Source organism: Crocodylus siamensis, chromosome 8 (genome assembly GCF_052110815.1).
Source record: "Crocodylus siamensis isolate JL-2025a chromosome 8, ASM5211081v1, whole genome shotgun sequence".
NCBI classification, from domain to species: domain Eukaryota; kingdom Metazoa; phylum Chordata; order Crocodylia; family Crocodylidae; genus Crocodylus; species Crocodylus siamensis.
Window position 1 is genome coordinate 17,452,727 of NC_143402.1, and position 17,902 is coordinate 17,470,628.

The window sequence follows — 17,902 nt, forward strand, 5'->3', positions numbered from 1 at the left end:
ACAACCAATCACCTGTAATCCAGTTGTCCACAACCAAGAGCTCTCAGCCTTTGCTGAATGGGATTTCAGTAAGTGGCCGTAGTTTGTGATGAGTAGGATATGGGAATAAAGGCAAAAAAATCTAATGCTGAGGAAGGAGGGAGGAATAGGCTGAGCAAGTACAACAAACAAAACCTTTTGTAGGACCTTAAGATAGCAGGAAAGTAGGGATGGAAAGGACCTCACAGGGTCATCTGGCCAGCCCCCTGCTTTCAAAGTAGGATCATCCTTGACTAAGCCATCCCAGCCAAGTGTCTGCCCAGAATTTTGTAGAATATTTCCAGAGACTGAGATTCCACAGCTTTTCTAGGTAGCCTATTCCAATGCTTGACCACCCTCAGAATGCCAACATTCCTCCTAATCTCCAAATCAGTTTCCTCTGCTGTACCTTGAGTCCATTGCTCCTACTAGGAGTTACAGTAGAGTAGACAGTAAGCTGAATATGAGCCAACAGTGTGCCTCTGTTGTTAAGAAGACTAACAGCGTACTGGGCTGCATTAGCAGGAGTGCTGCCAGCAGATTGAGGGGAGTGAGTATTCCCCTGAATTGGACACTGGGGAGGGGGCCATATCTGGAGTCCTGTGTCCAGTTTTGGGCCCTCTGCTACAGAAAGAATGCGGACAAATTGGATAGAGTCCAGTGGAAAAATTTAAAAATTGTTGGGGGGGGGGGGGGGGGGCTGGGTCACATGACTTTTAAGAGGCGAGGCTGAGGGAACTGGACTTTAGTCTGGAGAAGAGAAGACTGAGTAGCCTTCAACTACTTAAGGGGTGGTTCCAAAGAGGATGGACTGTTCTCAGTGGTGGCAGATGACAGAAGAAGGAGCAATGGTCTCAAGTTGCAGCAAGGGATGTTTAGATTAACTATGAGGAAAAACTTGCTGATGGGGAGGGTAGTAAAGCATTGGAACAGGTTGTTACCCAGAGAGGTGGTGGAATCTCCATCCTTGGAGGTTTTTAAGACCTACATAGACAAAGCCTTGACTGGGATGATATAGTTGGGGTGGACCTGCTTTGAGCAAGGGGTTGAACTAGATGACTTCCTAAGGTCCCTTTCAACCCTACCTTTCTATGCTTCTATCCTGTCCTCTGACCATGAAGCTTGGAAAGGCAAACTGTCTTCTCTTGAGAATCCTGGAGCGATCTGCCTACGAAAAAGAATATTGTTTAAAGTAAACAAAACTACCTATGAGAGAGGGAGAAGAATTAAAACCCCAACCACCCTAAAAAACCAAAACGTTTTCCTACTAAATTTAATGGAGTTGACATTTTCATATTCTAATTTAACATAAAATGTCTGCCACCGTGGATTAAGGTGAGAACCAATCAAGATTATTAGAATATTCCAATTCATAAAGTATTTTTAAGCAGGATTTTATATTGGAGGATTTTTAAATCTTAATTTTATATTGGGAGATTTTAAATTCTTTTTCACTCGTTATGAAAACTTTGAAGAAAAATCCCTGGAGCTATCCTTTTAACTCCTTTTGGTTTTTAATTCATCCTGCATATATATTTTCTTCAATAACTTAGATCTTTTCGATCCCATCCTTTCCACTGCTTGGTTTTTGGGTGACATTCTCATTGAAAAAGCAGTGTATATTTCTGTAGTTGTAAAACTTGTGATATTAACACTTTTAAACACATTTGCCTCTCCCTTGGTACTTCTGCCAAAAAATTTTTTTAAAACCAAGTATAAAAGGCATCTACTATGTATTATGCTTAGAAACATTTTTATTGGTATATTCATGAATTGCACAGCAATTAGTAGGGGTACACTGATGAAGATTGTTTTGACTGATAACTATGTCCAATGATTAACCAGCCATATCAGCTGATACCAGTCCAGTGGCCAGTATGCAACCTAGCAGGCTGGAGACCAGCATTCAGCTCATAAGCCTGTGGGAGAAATGGGTGGCAGGGGGCAGATCAAGGCCCCCATGGTGAAAGAAGGAATGAGGCTGGGGCAGGGTAGGTGCTACCTAGCCAGGGCGGAGCGCAGAGCTGAACAGCAGGCAGCTTATCTGGGAGGTTTGAGGTGGGGGGGCACAGCTCCCCACTACTGCATGCAAACATGGGGGTGGGGGGCACTTGCCCCTCTGGATTTGTGCACAGGGTGAGGGCAGGCTGCACTGTGGGCTCAGGGCCAGGAGCTGCACTGGTCTCTTCCCAGCGGGGAGGGGAGCCCAGCCCAAGGCTGCACTCTGGGCAGGCGGCAGCAGCGCTGGGAGGGGAGGCCACGGGGTAGACTACAGCCACCCCAGAATTCACCGTAGCCCCACTCCCAATGCCTCTGCCACTTGCCCTGAGTGCAGCCCTGGCCCAGCCACTCCACTGGGAGGAGGCCAGCACAGCCCCTGGCACTGAGTCTTCAGCAGGCAGCCCTCCTCCACCCCATGCACAAAACGGTGGGGGGCAGGGGGAAATGTGCGCCCTGCCTCCCCCTGGTGTGCATGCAGTGGTTGGGAGCTGCCCCCTCTCCCCACCCTCCCACACCCCACCGAGGAGCTGCCTGCAGCTCCGCTCCACGTTGCCCCAGCTGGACAGTGCCTGCCCCTGTCCCATTCTCTCTCTCACCATGGGGGCCTCGATTTGCCCCCCACACCTTCCCCTCCCCCCCAGATTTTCTGGCCAGATGCTGCTCTCCAAGCTGCTGGGCTACATTTGTAGCTGCGTGCGGCCATGTCTGCCCACGTGCATGCAGCATTTATCGCTGACAGCATTGGCTACAGTGGCCAAAAAAGCCGATTGCCGGTAATGTCAATTTTCCTTTTATCGGTGCCAATCCAATATGGACCGTTTTTCTGTTTGTTTTTTTTTATAGCGGTGCATATTTAGTAATTAGAGATGAAACTCTTGGTAAAGGTCATGTTGCATAATACTTAGGTGTTTTGTTCCTGATAAATTCAGCATACACAATCTGATCTCTGCAGCCCTTTATAGGGAAACAAAGGCCAGTTAAACCTAGCACAAACATTTACCTGTCTTTCTCCTTTCTGACACTGAACTGTCTACACCTTGCTTACAAAGACTGAACTGTTCCTTTGTAATTATCAAGAAAGCAAAGTAGGCATTTAAGCTAAAGTGAAGCTTTAGTTTTGCTTTTTTTTTTTTTTTACAGGTTTGGGTATAATTCCCCCCCCACACACACACCCTCCCTTGTTTTCAGACCTCTTCAGCTTTCATTTCTTCAAAGCATAGTTTTCTGAACAATGATGTCATTGTGCAATTTTATTACCATGCAGATGGTAAGATAAGAAACTTGCCTCTGTAATCCTTAGCATTGGCATGAGCTGCATCGCAATAAAATCATTTAAACATACTAAAAGCAATATGTGGAACAACAGATAGAATCCAGGACAATAACTCCCCAATACCCATGTACATGAACTAATGTTGAATGTAAGCATTTTGAAATTAATTGTCTAAACCATTAGAGTTTGTTTTTTGAGAGAGGGACCAGGATAGGGATTGGGTGGTATGCTTTCTGTTCATCTCCACAGCCATCTAAACACAGATTAATCATCTTTTTTTCCTCTTTAATGTTTTCCCATGAGCAGACTTTCTGCTTGATGACTGCAGACCAAGTATTCATTCTTGACCTGATGAAACCCAATGGTAGGGATCTTTTAGCTCTTCAGGAAGGAGTCTCATAATGATAAGGGATTGATGACTCAGGACTCCATTGTTAAGGTTCAACCTTTCTTGTAACTTTTAGTTTGAGCAGTTGATGATTTGTTTATATATTCCTTTTCTTTAAACATAAGGAGGAAGTATTTAGACTGCTTGGAAAGCATAGAATTAGGCTTTTGTGTAGGTTAGGTGATCAAAAATTGCATGCGTTTTCTTCATGTTTTCAGTGTTGTATAGCTTGGGCCATATTTTCTTAACATTCCACATATTCTTAGCATGCATATCTTGTTACACTCTGGCACAGGTCAGTTTTTTTAGAAAATGCAATTGGTAGGAAAAAAATTAGTAGTGTTGTTCAAATACAAGATCCTCATGGCAAAAAAACAGAATTATAAGTGTTTGGCAGCTAACTATATGCACATTAATTGTGGTTAAATATTTACTTCCTTAAGTATCATGGAACGAAAAAATATTCCTTTACAGTGTAACATACATCCGTGTTTAGAGTTTTCACCGTAAAGCCCTTTAACATATTTAACATGTTTAACTTTAACTTATCTGTATTTTACTGGGAAGGAAATGAAAAGTTGACCATAACATTTTAAGGTTTTTGGTTTTGTCTTTGGGCATTATAAATCCTTTATGACTGGTATCTCCTCTGTGAAATTTTGGTGTAGAAATATTTCATATTACTAAAATGACCATAAAAGGAGGAATTTTGGTATGATTACTAAATCAGTATATTAGTTGATAAATGTGTAATATGTCAGTGTCAGGATTGGATCCAGAACCAGCTGATGTCCATGTGAATCTTTGCTCTGACTTCAATGCCATTTGGATTAGCCCTGTAGACGGTGAACTTCTATACAAACAGCTATAAAAAAAAAAAAAAAAAGACCTTGATTTTAAAAATTGCATGGCTCATTGCAATTTAGTATTGTGATTCAAACAGAATTGTTATTTATATAAGACCAGATTTTTTTTTTAAAGGGATTTAGGTACTTAACTCATATTGCACTTGTCTTTTTTATTATAATACTACATCCATCTTTTGGAGTCATACTTAATAGGACTGAACTGATACATAACATTTTGTTGCTGTTCTAGAATAGTTAAGATGACGCAACTCCTAAGACTTTTGGAATATCTTGGTTATAAGGTAGTCAAGAGTTGCACATGGATTTTGGAAGACTCAGTCCCCTTTAATACTGTCCCCCTTCACTCCACCAGAAGTGTACCCAGAAGGGGTACACTCCTTGAAAAAGGTTGAAAACCCCTGCCCTGGAGCATTACAAAGACTAGTTCTCCAGCACTCCTATTCAGATTAAGGGTCTGGTTCCCTGAAATGCGGTTGTCACAGATCATGCCGCTTTTGATGGAAACCCTGCTACAGGACTCCCCAAGAAGAAATCTTATTTTCTTTCCTTTTCCCCAAGCACCCTTTGAGACCAGCCCTAGCATGGCTTCTCGAGAAGCAATCCTCTGGCTTCAAGACTCTGGCTGTTCTCTGTCCCTGGCTTCTCTGGTGATCTTTAGTACCCCCACTTCAGAGCTCCTTTTTTTGATCAGCTGCGAAAGGGGTTTTTTCCTGCTTCAAGAGGGAGAGGACAGGGGTTAGTGCCGATGTCCCAAGCAGTACAGCAGAAAGCTTCACTCCAAACCAACTGTCTTTATTGTGCAAGTACAGTTCCCTCTGTCCTCCCTTGCACTCCACTCTGTCCTATCTGGACTGTTCTTTCTGCGCTCTTTACTGTCTGCCCTGGGACTTTCTTTGCTCCCCAGCTCTCTGAGCCTCACTTTTTTTTCCCCCGTCCAAGGCAGCCAGCCACACTCAAAACTGTTACAGAACTATAGTATTAACCTGGGGATATCACTCACCCAATAAAGTGAAACAACGTCATTGGGAACAAATCAGGGAGCAATCTCCAGGCCTTGCTGCTAGGCTCAGACTGCTGTCTTCCTCTGGGGTGCAAGGGGCATCTGTGTGTCCTACTTATGAAACTATTTATAGCAAAGCATGTTCACACTGACCCCTTCCTCCCCCTCCCCAGTGTTCCCCACCACAAGTGCAGCCTAGAAAGAAGTCAGCCCTTGGCCTTTTTGGTCACAGTAATACTGCTATGCTGTAGTATACCTAAATTGTTAAATTTAATCTTCACTTCTGCTAATTAAAAGCAGATTTCTAGCCTTCTACTATCTCTGCAACCTTGCAAATAAAGTCCTTCAAAAATTCTGTATCAGTCTAAAAATGTGTAACAGGTGCTCTAGAGCTGATTAATCACTTGTTCAAAATGAGCTGATAGAAATATAGAAATAATTACTATACATGCAGTGGGTTTTGTGTAGACTTCTGTTACACTGATGACTTGTTATCTAATCCAGACTAAAGTTTTAGGTACTTCAAAGCGTTTTTCGTTTTGCACAGCAGCAGATTAAAAGGTTGAAAAACACATTGGAGAATGCCAAAGGGGTTGTTATCTTTCCTTGGAAGAGATAGTTTAAACAGAGTTTTCTCAGTTTAATAGATTTTTATTGTATTTTAGATGTTATGTTTTGCTTTGCCCTGAGTTTTTCAGAAATGGATGTCAAGTGCTTTTTAAATAAATCGATTTATGGACTATCATACTGTTTTAAATAGAGTCTCAAATTTTTTACACTGAACTCCCAAAGAATTATCTGCTGGGAGAGAGATTTAGCACATGTTAAAATGACTGTTAAAAGATCTTTTTTCACCAAAAGCACCAATTGTTGGCCTGGCCTTTTCATTTTGAAACAGGCATGTTTGAAGCGAAAACTTCAGTAATTGTTACTTCTACCTTTTCAGGGCCAGTGATGATAGACTCCCCAAACAGGTTGGTGTGATGTAAGGGTAGATGGAGAATAACAAGCTGCTTGAACCCAGGTTCTCAAAAGCATCAGGTCTACTTCACAGTGCCCCTTTGGAGCTGACATGAATGTGCACTTTCTAATTCCTGTTTCCCCCAGCCCAAAAAAATGGGATCATAATGACTTGAAGCCACTCTTTTGGTTTATCCTGTTAAATAAAAGCTGGAATCAGTAGAGGCCTTGTAATGGAGATCAGAAAATCAGATTGAAATGATTGTCCTTTTTCAGTTGGGTGCAGTATATCTTTAGCAGCAGGTTGTAATATATGAACACTAGTTTGGAAATTAGTAACTGCATCTTTTTTTATATAATCTAAGAGACTGTAAATTTTAAAAAAGGATGCTAATTCCAGAATAATTCCTTTGCTGCTTTACTGACTGGCTGTGGGAGATATTTATCTTATGACTTGGTGATAGGTAGTATACCACCAGGAGTGAGTTTTCTTTCAGGTATAATTATTTCCTAGTTGCATTTAGTAGTTCTGTGAAGGCCTAAAATGACAGGTAGAAGAAACATTTTTTTACATTCAGAAAATTTGTCAAAATCTTGTTTTCAAATCCTCATCCAGATTTGCCATTTGATACAATTTTAAGACCCTATAAACCATACTGATAAATGCCTTCTTAAACTCCAAGTATATTAATTACACTCAGTAAACTTTTTTCGCTAAATGTTGTTGTGTAGAATTGAATTAATCAGTTTTTCGATGTGAAAGCATTTAAGAAAACCAAATTGGAGTAACTTCCTTATCTCGGCTTTCAAGCTTCATCACTCTATTTAATACAAAATAAAGCTTGGACAAAGGAAATCAAATATACACAATTGAATGTGATTTAAACCACATTTTGATGACTGTATGGGCCAAGTGAATATGGATTATATTCCAGGATTGTTTTCAATAATAGTGTTACCATAGAAACTAATGCATATGCATGCTTAAGAACCCTCTGCACACTTGATATATGGCTGCAGTATGCTGAGAGAGCTTTTACTGTGTTAACTTAATTTTAATTTTGTAATCTCTTTTGGACTTTTTCACCCACCTCCCTTAGATGTTTTGTATGCATCCTATTACCACAACCCCTATTTCCCTCTGAATCCTATGATTTGTTTCTTTCACCCTTTAGTCAGGCAGATGTAATGCAGAACTTGCTCCTCAGGGGCTAGAGGAGAAAGGGTCGATTTAGACATGAAGAGACCAAGTGATGGCATAAGGATGAAACAAAGAGGTTGACTTCTACAAAAAACAAAAACAAACCAAACAACTGGTTTTGTGCTTCTGAGAGTTCAGATCAGTTTTGGTTTCTGTAGTGTAGCAATTGTGAGTAGGATACTGTGCTGGGACCCAGGAGATCTAGGCTGAGTTCCTGGCTCTTCCGCATTCCTTTAGGTTCATGGGTAGAAGTCACATAATCTCTCTCTTCTCCCATCTTTAATCTGCTTAGGTTGTTAGATTGTCAGGGTAGGAACTGTCCCTTGCTCAATGTTTGTGCAGTGTTTAGCACAGTTGGGCCACTGTTTTTATTGTGGTCTCTAGGAGTTAGTTTTAACCATAATAATAATAAACCTGCTGCAGAAAAACGCATTATTTTGTCTGTATCCTACTGTAGGCACTGTATGTAATTCTTGGTAGGAGTGGCCCAAGTAGTGCAGTGAAGTCAAACCCATGGTCTGGTCCTCTGACAAGTTTTGCAATTGATGTTGTTGTGTTGGAGCTTTTCTTAATTGCATGTGCAGGTGCATCCTCAAAAAATTGGCCTTGGAAACGCTGAAGAAATACTTCTCTCTGACCACGTGGATTTTTTTGTCCAATCAGCAGCTAGCTCTAGAAATAGTATTCTGTTAATCCTGAAAGGAGAATAACTTTTCTTCCAACACCAAGAGAAGTTCCTTAGGTCAGGGGTCAGCAGTGTATGGTCCTCAGAATCATTGGATTGAGCCTGTGGACCCGGGGGGGGTGGGGTACCAAGGGAGTTGAGCAGCCGGGGCACCGTGCTGTGGACAGATGGCAGGGGGCTTTGTCACGGCCAGGCAGTGCAGCAACTTGCCTGTGCCACAGCCAGGCGGTAGGGAGAAACAGTGGCAGCAGCTGGGTCCTAGTGCCAGTCCATTTCAGATCCAAGCCGGGTAATTTTAGCCCACTGCAACAGAGTTTGCGAACAGCTGACCTAGATGACTCTGGAATGCTGTTCCAATGAAAATAAGTCTAATGTATAGAGTAGGGCCTCTTGGCCATATCTTGTGCCTGGAGCCCATACATGTGGTCTATTTAACTTGAGCATTTAGAGATTATATATCCCAAAGCTCATTTTGCCATTTTGAAGAACATGGCTCTCAGTTGGCTTCTGACTTTATAATAACGAAAATATTTTTTGCAGTGTCAAGTCACAACCTACAGTTTGGGCCTAAATACTTTTTAAATTATAAAACACATCAAAGGGGCTTCAGATTCACTACAGAATATTACCAAGGTTTCCTTCTAGGGGGCAAAGAGCAAACATCTCTATAAGAATTAGTTTAGTCCAGAGGTGGGCAAAATGCAGCCCAGGGGCCGGATGTGGCCCGCCAGGCCATTCTATCAGCAACCCTCCACCCAAAATAATTGCCTGCCCTGGTTTAGTCCATTCCACGCTATTCAAAGCCTTATAAAGCCTCCATCCTCACTGGCATTTGAGTGCATGCAGTGCTTTAAGTGAGTTGACTCATTTGCTGCATTTGGTTGTTTCTCCATTTCCCTCTTTATGAGGAATATTTCATGTGTGGTTTTTGTTGTTTTTAAATTTATTTTAATTTTATTGATCTGTGAAATACTGCAAGGTCTTGTTGGTGACTATCAGTATACCTTTCATATCATCAGCAAAGACACTGTGATAACACTGCTACTGTCCAAATATTTAACAAGTGACTTAAATTTCATTATACTTTTTCATTTAAACAGGATACAATTTTGGCAGAATTGCTTCAGATCCATAAAGAACACATAGTGGGCTACCATGAACATGACTCACTCCTGGACCACAAAGAGGAAGAAGAATTGACTGAAGAAGAAAGGAAGGCAGCTTGGGCAGAGTATGAAGCTGAGAAGAAGGTAAAGTTGGATGCATTAGCTTTAATAATATCTGTGAAATGTTTTTAGCTTTTTACATTTTTTAGCTTTTAAAAATAATGTAATTTTTAAAAAGCTTTTAAAAAAGCTCTGTGGTAGGCTTGAGGTTCTGAGTAATGCTCTGTGAAACAATAAGTTTAAATACCACCTCTCTGAAAGCAAACTGTGAGGTATGAAAAAATTCCTTTGTGGTTTGCCATTTTGTTCTAGGCTTTTATGTGTGTATGCTTCAAGCTACTTCTGTTTGATTTTAGCACATTTTACCATTTTTCTTTTTTGATTTGTAGTTTTTACATTTTATGTTAAACTCTAACTGGAGCTCTTTATAATTCTGTGTTTTGAAAATATAAGGGAAGTCTCTAGCTCTATTAATAGTTGCTTAAAAAAGGAGAAAAAATGAGTTTGACATTTAAACCAAACCCTGATATCCCTTCCACCTCTGTCCCTTCCCTGCTTCCCCCCAAGAAAAAAAATTGAAAAGAAAAGAAAACAGTCTTATTGAGGGATAAGTACAGACCAGAATTAGTCTGGACATTTTGTAAGAAATATTGTTCCTGTCCCACTTCAAGACAAGTGCTCAGCAGAACAATTGTGATATGTAAGACTTGACTTCATTTAAAGATGCAGGAAAAGGATAATTCCTCTTCAGAATTAACACTGGCTAAAATTACATAGATATTCTGGCTAAAATTACATAGGGGTTTGCTTTATGACATAAGTGGTGCCTGTGAAAACTCCTATTGTATCTGACTTGTTCAGTTGTTTTCTTGCACAGTATTTCACTGTGTATCCTAAAGGAAAGTGTTTACTGTATTGGCTCACACACTTCAGATATTTTAAGGGGAAAAAACAAGTATTAATTTTTTGCTATTAGCAAGAGGTGGAATTGTTTGTTTCTGTATAGAGCCATGGTTGCTATGCCACCCCTGTTCAGGCCCTGCAGTCATCAAGGGTCCCCACAATTTGGAAGAGAAGCATGCTTGCCTATTTTGCTAGCATTTTGCAGCCAGGCATGCCTGTCTCTTGCTTTGCCATGTATTTTGTTTGAATATTTGGGGGATTTTTCTTCTGCCTCAGTGACTTCTTGATCTTATCTTTTTTATGTTTATTTCAACTATGGGATTGTATATTTGAAACCTATTCCTTGCAAGGGGTCTTTCAGTGACTAGAACTTGATGTACAGTATTTCTTTCAAGGCAGGTTGATCCTGTTCATCCAGTTTTTTCTGTGTTCCATCAATTCATTCATTTCGGAAATCCTTGCTCTGTTGCTTCCGTAGTAATGGGTGTTTTTCTAGCCAAAATACGTAATACTTTATCTATCTCATAGTACTTTGCCAAAATCAAAGACATGAAAATGCAGGTTTTAACAAGATAGATCCAGCAGTATGCATGCTGGATTGTGTTATGTTAGTCTTCTTCACTGTAGACTTGTGTAAGGCCTGAACAAGAGCACTCCATCTGGCAGTTAGTGGTGGCTGTCGTGATGGAATTCCAGCTTTACTCCTTCATTTCTTTCCTTTGTTCTTTTCCATTCTCTTGGGTCATCTTTTTCTTTTCCATGATTGTTCCCACATTAAGCCTGTATTTGGTAAGGTGTCATTCTCCCTTCTATATGTATGCCTAGCGATATTGAGCTCTACTCTTTTACATATTTAGCCATAGATCATTAAGCCAATTTTCTTTCATGCCTCTTCATTCATTACTTTTTCAGGTCTAAATATTATTATTGTTCCCCTCCAGCAGCTTTTCTGAAATATTTCTAACGTATGCATGATCTTAGAAATCCTCCTCCAATGTTCAGATGCATACAGTAGCTCAGTTTCCATATTGATGTATATTTAAAGTATGGTTTTCGGTTTTGCCTTTTCATAGTCTTTCAAAGTGATACGAAGACTTTGTTTGATTTACTAATTCTGATAAGTGTGTTTCTCTTGCTGTCTACATCTGCTGCTATCATACTGGCCAAATATTTAAATCTTTCTTCTCTTATTGTGTTTATATCAAACACATGCACATAAACTGGACCCTCAAATTTCTCTCAAGCCTTAGTAGTAAGGCCTATATGTAAAAAAAAAAAAAAAAAAAAAAAAAAAAAAAAAAAAAAGACCTTTGTTTTCTCAAAGTGTGTTATAGTTTTTACCAGAGTTAGTAATGAAGATGTGCAGTACCTTACTATACATATTCCTTTTGTTTCCAAGGGTCTGACCATGCGTTTCAACATGCCAACTGGGACCAATATGCCCCATCTCAACTACAACACTCAAACCCCATATATTCCTTTCAATCTGGGAGCTTTGTCAGCGATGTCTAACCAGCAGCTGGAGGTAGGCAGCGAATCTAAATAGCATAAGGTGTCTATATTACCTTAAGCATATTTTAATTATTTTCATCAAGTTACAAATGGATAATTAATGTAATTCTTAAATACCCTGGTATTCAAGAAAGTGTCCCCTGATTGATTAGTGTCTCATTTTTTTAAAGTAACTACTGTTTCACTGAAAATTTTACTTGTGTACACATTAGCAGCACTGAATCTTGACTGTAGATACAACCACATTAGTAACATTAAAACAAGTAATAATGTTTGACATGCACATAGTGTGTTATAATTGTGATAAGTGATGGTCAAAATAAATAATGCAATGCTACAAAAAGTATAGATGCAAGTTTAGTACTACTTTAATAATCTAGCTACCACTTAATAAGCTGTTATTTTAAAACTGAGATTTACGTTTGCTGTTAATATTTTCTCTCTCATTACTGCAATCCAAGCTCTAATCATGTATGAATTTTTCCTTCATGTTACTGTTCATTTGTGGGGTATAGTAAAAAGGTTAAAGTATGCTGGCTTAAATAGGGGGTGAAAAGGGTTTCTAAATGTGTTGGCATGTGTTGCTTTGCACCTCCCCGTTATAATTTGTTTTCTGCTCATCTCTCAGGACCTCATTAATCAAGGAAGAGAGAAAGTTGTAGAAGCCACCAACAGTGTAACTGCAGCAAGAATTCAGCCCCTTGAAGATATTATCTCAGCTATAGTAAGTAAGATTGATATAACTCACACTTGGCTAGAAGCTGGGAAAATACTGAGCAGTATGCAAGAAAAAATGATTATTTGTTGGGTGGTGAATTGTAATTTTATTTTTAAATTAAAATACAAGTCTGTCAAATAATGTTTCTCCATTAGCATAACTTGTAGTAACTTCTAATTAACGGCAGTGAGGCAATAGTATACGTGTCCATAGTAGTCTTGGAGTGTCAGCAAATTGGTCAGGCACTCTTTGTCGGTGCTACTTGTCATACAGTAAAAATACTGCATTGTCCATAGGAGAGTAATAGGTAAGCTCCACAGAAGAGTACTCCCTCTGTTCTTCCCCATCCCCTTTGTTTTAAAAGACAACATTTAGAAATGCATTGTCTGAGTTGGTAAGAGTAAAGAATGGGTAACTTTGGGTTCAAGCTCTAAAACCATGCATTTCTAGAGCCTTCACTGGACTCGCCTCTGGCGCACAGGCATTTACTTGGTTTGCTCTTACTTTTCCACCAAAATTACATTAGTCATGTTTCCTTTTCAGTGGAAGGATAATATGACCCTGACGGAGAGCCAGGTACAGGCTTTGGCCCTAAGTAGACAGGCAAGCCAAGAGCTGGACGTGAAGCGCAGAGAAGCCTTGTACAATGATGTCCTGACAAAACAGCAGATGGTAAGAAATCTGAGTGTGTTTTTGATAGCTGCATTTATGTGGGGCGGGCCATGTGGGTGTCAGCTACTCTAACCAATACAATATCGAATGCTGGCTTATTGGTCTCATAGGCCAGGTAATAACCATCAGCGTAACTTCCACCATACCAGGACATGTTGGTTTGGGCAATGTGGTAGTGTTGCATTGTTTATTTCCTATTTGAGGAGATGTCTCATGAAGTGAGAAGTAGTCTCTAAAACATGTTCCTTTCGGGTGTTTTACGTGAAATGTTAGAGGGCCAGTGGCTTAAAGAAATTTAAAAACCTGGCATTAGACAGGATGTGTGGGGTCAGACTTGTACAAAGACTAGTTATCCTAAAACAGCTTGATGCCCTGGGCAGCGGAGGTGGATCCCGCCAGCAATGCCGACTGTTTTTTTGGGGGGGTTTTGCAGCCTCTCTTCTCCCCCCAATCCTCCCATCAGTGCCCTGGGCTGCCACCACAGTCACACTCCCCCTTAGTTACACCACTGTTATCAGCCCTAGGTGTCTTGCAGTGTGCATATTTTATAGGCATACATCATAACTTGTCCCGTTTACAGCTATATAGTTCTGAAAAACAAATCCAAGTGCATAATCTCTTACATGCCTCACATCTTCCTACAAGGAGGATCCAAAGAGATCCCGTGCCAACATGAGCCTTTGGAAGACTTTCCCACTGTCCTTTGCCAGTTACTGCGAAGTTCTGAGCTTTGGCACCAGATGAAGCGTGCACGTTACTTAGGAAGCACTGACAAGTTCTGTGGGTTTAAGCTGTTCTATGAAATCGGAACCTTTCTTTGTAGGCATTACTCCTTTGGGAAGTGTTTTCTCCTTTTGGCGTTTGTCACTAAATGTTTATTTGTCAATCAAGTTGTACAATATTCAAAAGGATAATATATGGTACCTGACAAAAATGCAGTAACTAATACATAGGAGTAATTTCACAGTATAGTGCATGTCACCATGGCAACTAACAAAATGCTGCCTGCAATACAATAGGCAAGTCATTAGGAGGACTTAGCCCTAAATGGTGTTACTAACTGGTTTCTACAGTAATCAGCTTGTGAATGCCATCGCATTAGTGATGGTGATAACAATAATGCTTTTTCCTTCACCCATGGTACCCCTAGCAAATGGATTTTAACTCTGAACTTGATACTTACTGCATTGAGACAGGTCATGCACTTGTAACAGCTCTACTTTCCCTCCACAGTTAATCAGTTGTGTTCAGAGGATACTTATGAACAGAAGACTACAGCAGCAGTACAATCAGCAGCAACAGCAGCAAATGTCTTATCAACAAGCAGCAATGAGTCATCTTATGATGCCAAAGCCTCCAAATTTAATCATGAATCCTTCCAACTACCAACAAATAGATATGAGAGGAATGTATCAGTCCGTTTCGGGTGGTATGCAGCCACCGCCACTGCAACGTGCACCACCCCCAATGAGAGGCAAAAATCCAGGACCTTCCCAAGGGAAATAAATGTGATTTTGCACTTAAAGCTTAAAGGATTGTTAAAATCAGAGAAAGAACTTTTATTTTTTTAGGAATCAATGGCTTAACAGAACTCAACTGTATAAATAGTTTGGTTGGTCCCCTTAAATGCCATGTTCCATATTAGTGTTTCAGCTTTGTTTAAATAGGACATAATGTTTTCTCTGATTTGTCAGTGATGTTGCCTAGAATCTTCTTACATGTTTTGAGTACAGGAGATATCAAATTGTTTTCAGTGAAAACAAGTCCTTCCATAACAGTAGCAGCTCCACAGGTTTCCTGTCTAAACTCCTACGCTTGCTTTTAGTAGCCATAAAAATATTACCAGATTTGAGAGGCTTAGGGAAGAATACAGATCTGTATATTTCAGTATGCCATTATATAACATGTACACAGCTGAGTTCTTGATTAGAGTTGATTCCTCAAATTATGGAATACTTTTCTACTTGCCCGTTTTTTTTAAATTAGTCGGAGTGTTAAGCCAGAAGAAATAGTCTAATTTCCTTTTGACTGATGTCTGGACTCACACAATATCACTTGTGCTGAATAAAACAAAGGAATTGAAAACTATCTTGAGAGAACTGAGTGCAATATTCTTAAATACTACTGCTCTGAAATGTCTGGGTCATGCAGTTATCCTGAAACTGTGTATACAGCCTTAATCCGCGACTGGAGAAGAGAAACTTTTTTTTTTTTAACTCCGGTCTTCTGCCACCTTTTGTTTTCGGTTTTCTGTGATGGAATAACAACTGGTCAACTTAAGGTTACAGGTTTTTATCCTTCACATGCTAATTTGCTCTATGCTGACTTCAATACAAAGCACATTTCTGTTAACTCCTTGATGCTGGTGCTAGTGTCTCTTCCCGTTGCCGGCAATGGGATTTGGGCCAAGAAAATCAAATTCCTGGTATTTTGGGGGTTAAAGTAGCGATGGTGATTAGGGTCACACCCTCTTTTCTAAACATTATCAAAACAACAGAACCATTGCTGACTTTAAATGCATACAATGAACTGTGCTTCAGCCATTTCTAGGGCTGCCAGAATTGTGGAGTAGTTCTTCCTTTCCAGAGAAAGATCTCTGGCCGTCACTCTCTCCTCCCCCCTCCCTGACCTCCTGTTATTTTCCTAAGAACATAATTTAGTACAGAAGTGTGATAGTTCTACCCTTTTTTGTTACTATTAATATTTTAATCTAGACCAGAGGTAAATTTCTGGTTTATCCTTAACATCCTCCTTAGGCACATCTTAATCGGTTATTAGTACAGCCTGTGTGTTTCTGATGATCTAATTATACACACATAAATAGGGCTTTTCTTTGCGTGTAGTTTGGTTGATACTATTTTTGTTAAAAACAAAATTATAGAACGTGGGAGTAACATTAAATGACAGGAACGTTTGAGGCGATGGTGTATTGAGTATTGACAACAGCTAGAAAACTCATGGGAAAGAAGAGCTGGATGGAGGGATTTGCTCTAGATATCACTGAACTCATACAACTTGCTGACATTTAACTAAAACTGATTTAATTTCTGGAATTATTCATGCAGGATTTTCTCGAGTTTTTATGTCCTGAATGGACAAGTGGTTTAGCATCTAAATGTGTAAATCTTGAGAGACTTCAGTTTGTGATTGAATTTTGGTTTATGCTATGAGTAGAGTTTTAGATCTGATGTAAAACCAGCTAACCAAATTGTTACTTTGGATTCTTCATGACAAGACACTGCAACAAAAATCGGTATGTTCTAGCGCTCTGTCAGCTCTGTAATTAAACTTTTTTAATTCTGGGGGAGGGGAGCCAAAAAAAGAAGGTGTATTCACTTGAAAAGAAATGAAAAAATGAGACTTTGAGACAAACGTTTGAAGGCAAATGTTCTCTGGGCAACTGTCACTGATATTCCTACGTGTCATGAATAAGAAATTTGTTCTACCAGACCTGGGAATTTTCAATGGAGTTTTACAATAACTCGCTCAAAGACTTAAATGTGGAAGTTTTAGGCAACATTTAAAGGCACATTTTTTTCATCCTGGACAAAACTATGGATAACAGAAGACTAATGCATAAGAGGATATCAGAGATAAGAAGCATTGAAATAAAACTTGGACCACTTTGCATACATGTTTCTCACTTGACATTTTAGCTGCATATGTGCTTTGAGTATAACATCAAGCTTTAACAAATATTTAAAGAAAGAACATTACATCAGTAAGATATTAAAAAGCTCATTTTTATATTTGTTTTAGATGTTTTAACTAGTTGAAATGGCTTAAGATGACGAATAAAAATGTTGCTTGTAATACACTTTTGCCTGCTAAATTCTCCACATTTTGTAACCTGTTTATTCCTTTGGATGTAAAGCGTTTTTGCTTAGTATCGTGATATTGTATATGTTTTGTCCCAGTTGTATAGTAATGTTTCAGTCCATCAACCAGCTTTGGCTGCTGAAATCATACAGCTGTGAAGACTTGCCTTTGTTTCTATTAGACGGCTTTTCAGTTCTGTATTAAATATCTTAAGTACTGTAGAAAAGATGTCACCTCTTCCTATAAGGCTGTTTTGTAATATATATAAGGACTGGAAATGTGTTTTTAAAGAAAAGAAGCATTCAAGTATGACAATATACTATCTGTGTTTTCACCATTCAAAGTGCTGTTTAGTAGTTGAAACTTAAACTATTTAATATCTCATTTAATAAAGTGACCAAAATACATTCATGTGCCTTGGGATGCATTTTTTTTTAACCTTGGTGTTGGAGTCTCTAAGGGTGCACAGAGGTTCATGAAGCGCAAATTCAGGGCTACCCAGCTGGTGCCCTGGGGGCCTCCTACCTGGCTGCTGCTCCCTCTGTTGCTCTGGCTTCTGCTGCAGCTGGAGGCTCTAGGCTCCTTCTCCTCCCTAGGCTTTTACATCTTGCTCCCACCCCAGGGGCAAAGCAGCCTGCAGTGCAGTGCAGTGCAGTGCAGTGAGCGAGCTGATGTGGGGATGGCCCAAGTGCCTGTGGCTCATACTAACTAGGCCCC

General features: G+C 39.8%; 1 protein-coding gene across 5 annotated transcripts in view; it reads left to right on the plus strand.

The window, feature by feature from the left end:
• The window catches only part of ATRX (ATRX chromatin remodeler), a 147,353-nt gene extending 129,761 nt beyond the window's left edge, over positions 1-17,592 (plus strand). For all 5 annotated transcript variants that reach the window (XM_090060998.1, XM_090061001.1, XM_090060999.1 and 2 more), the window contains 5 exons: positions 9,496-9,645; positions 11,864-11,989; positions 12,605-12,700; positions 13,238-13,366; positions 14,600-17,592. In XM_090060998.1, coding sequence (XP_089917124.1) covers positions 9,496-9,645; positions 11,864-11,989; positions 12,605-12,700; positions 13,238-13,366; positions 14,600-14,872 — 774 coding nt within the window. In that variant the 3' untranslated portion in view covers positions 14,873-17,592. The remainder of the gene's footprint in view (positions 1-9,495; positions 9,646-11,863; positions 11,990-12,604; positions 12,701-13,237; positions 13,367-14,599) is intronic.
• The last annotated feature ends 310 nt before the right edge of the window (positions 17,593-17,902 follow it).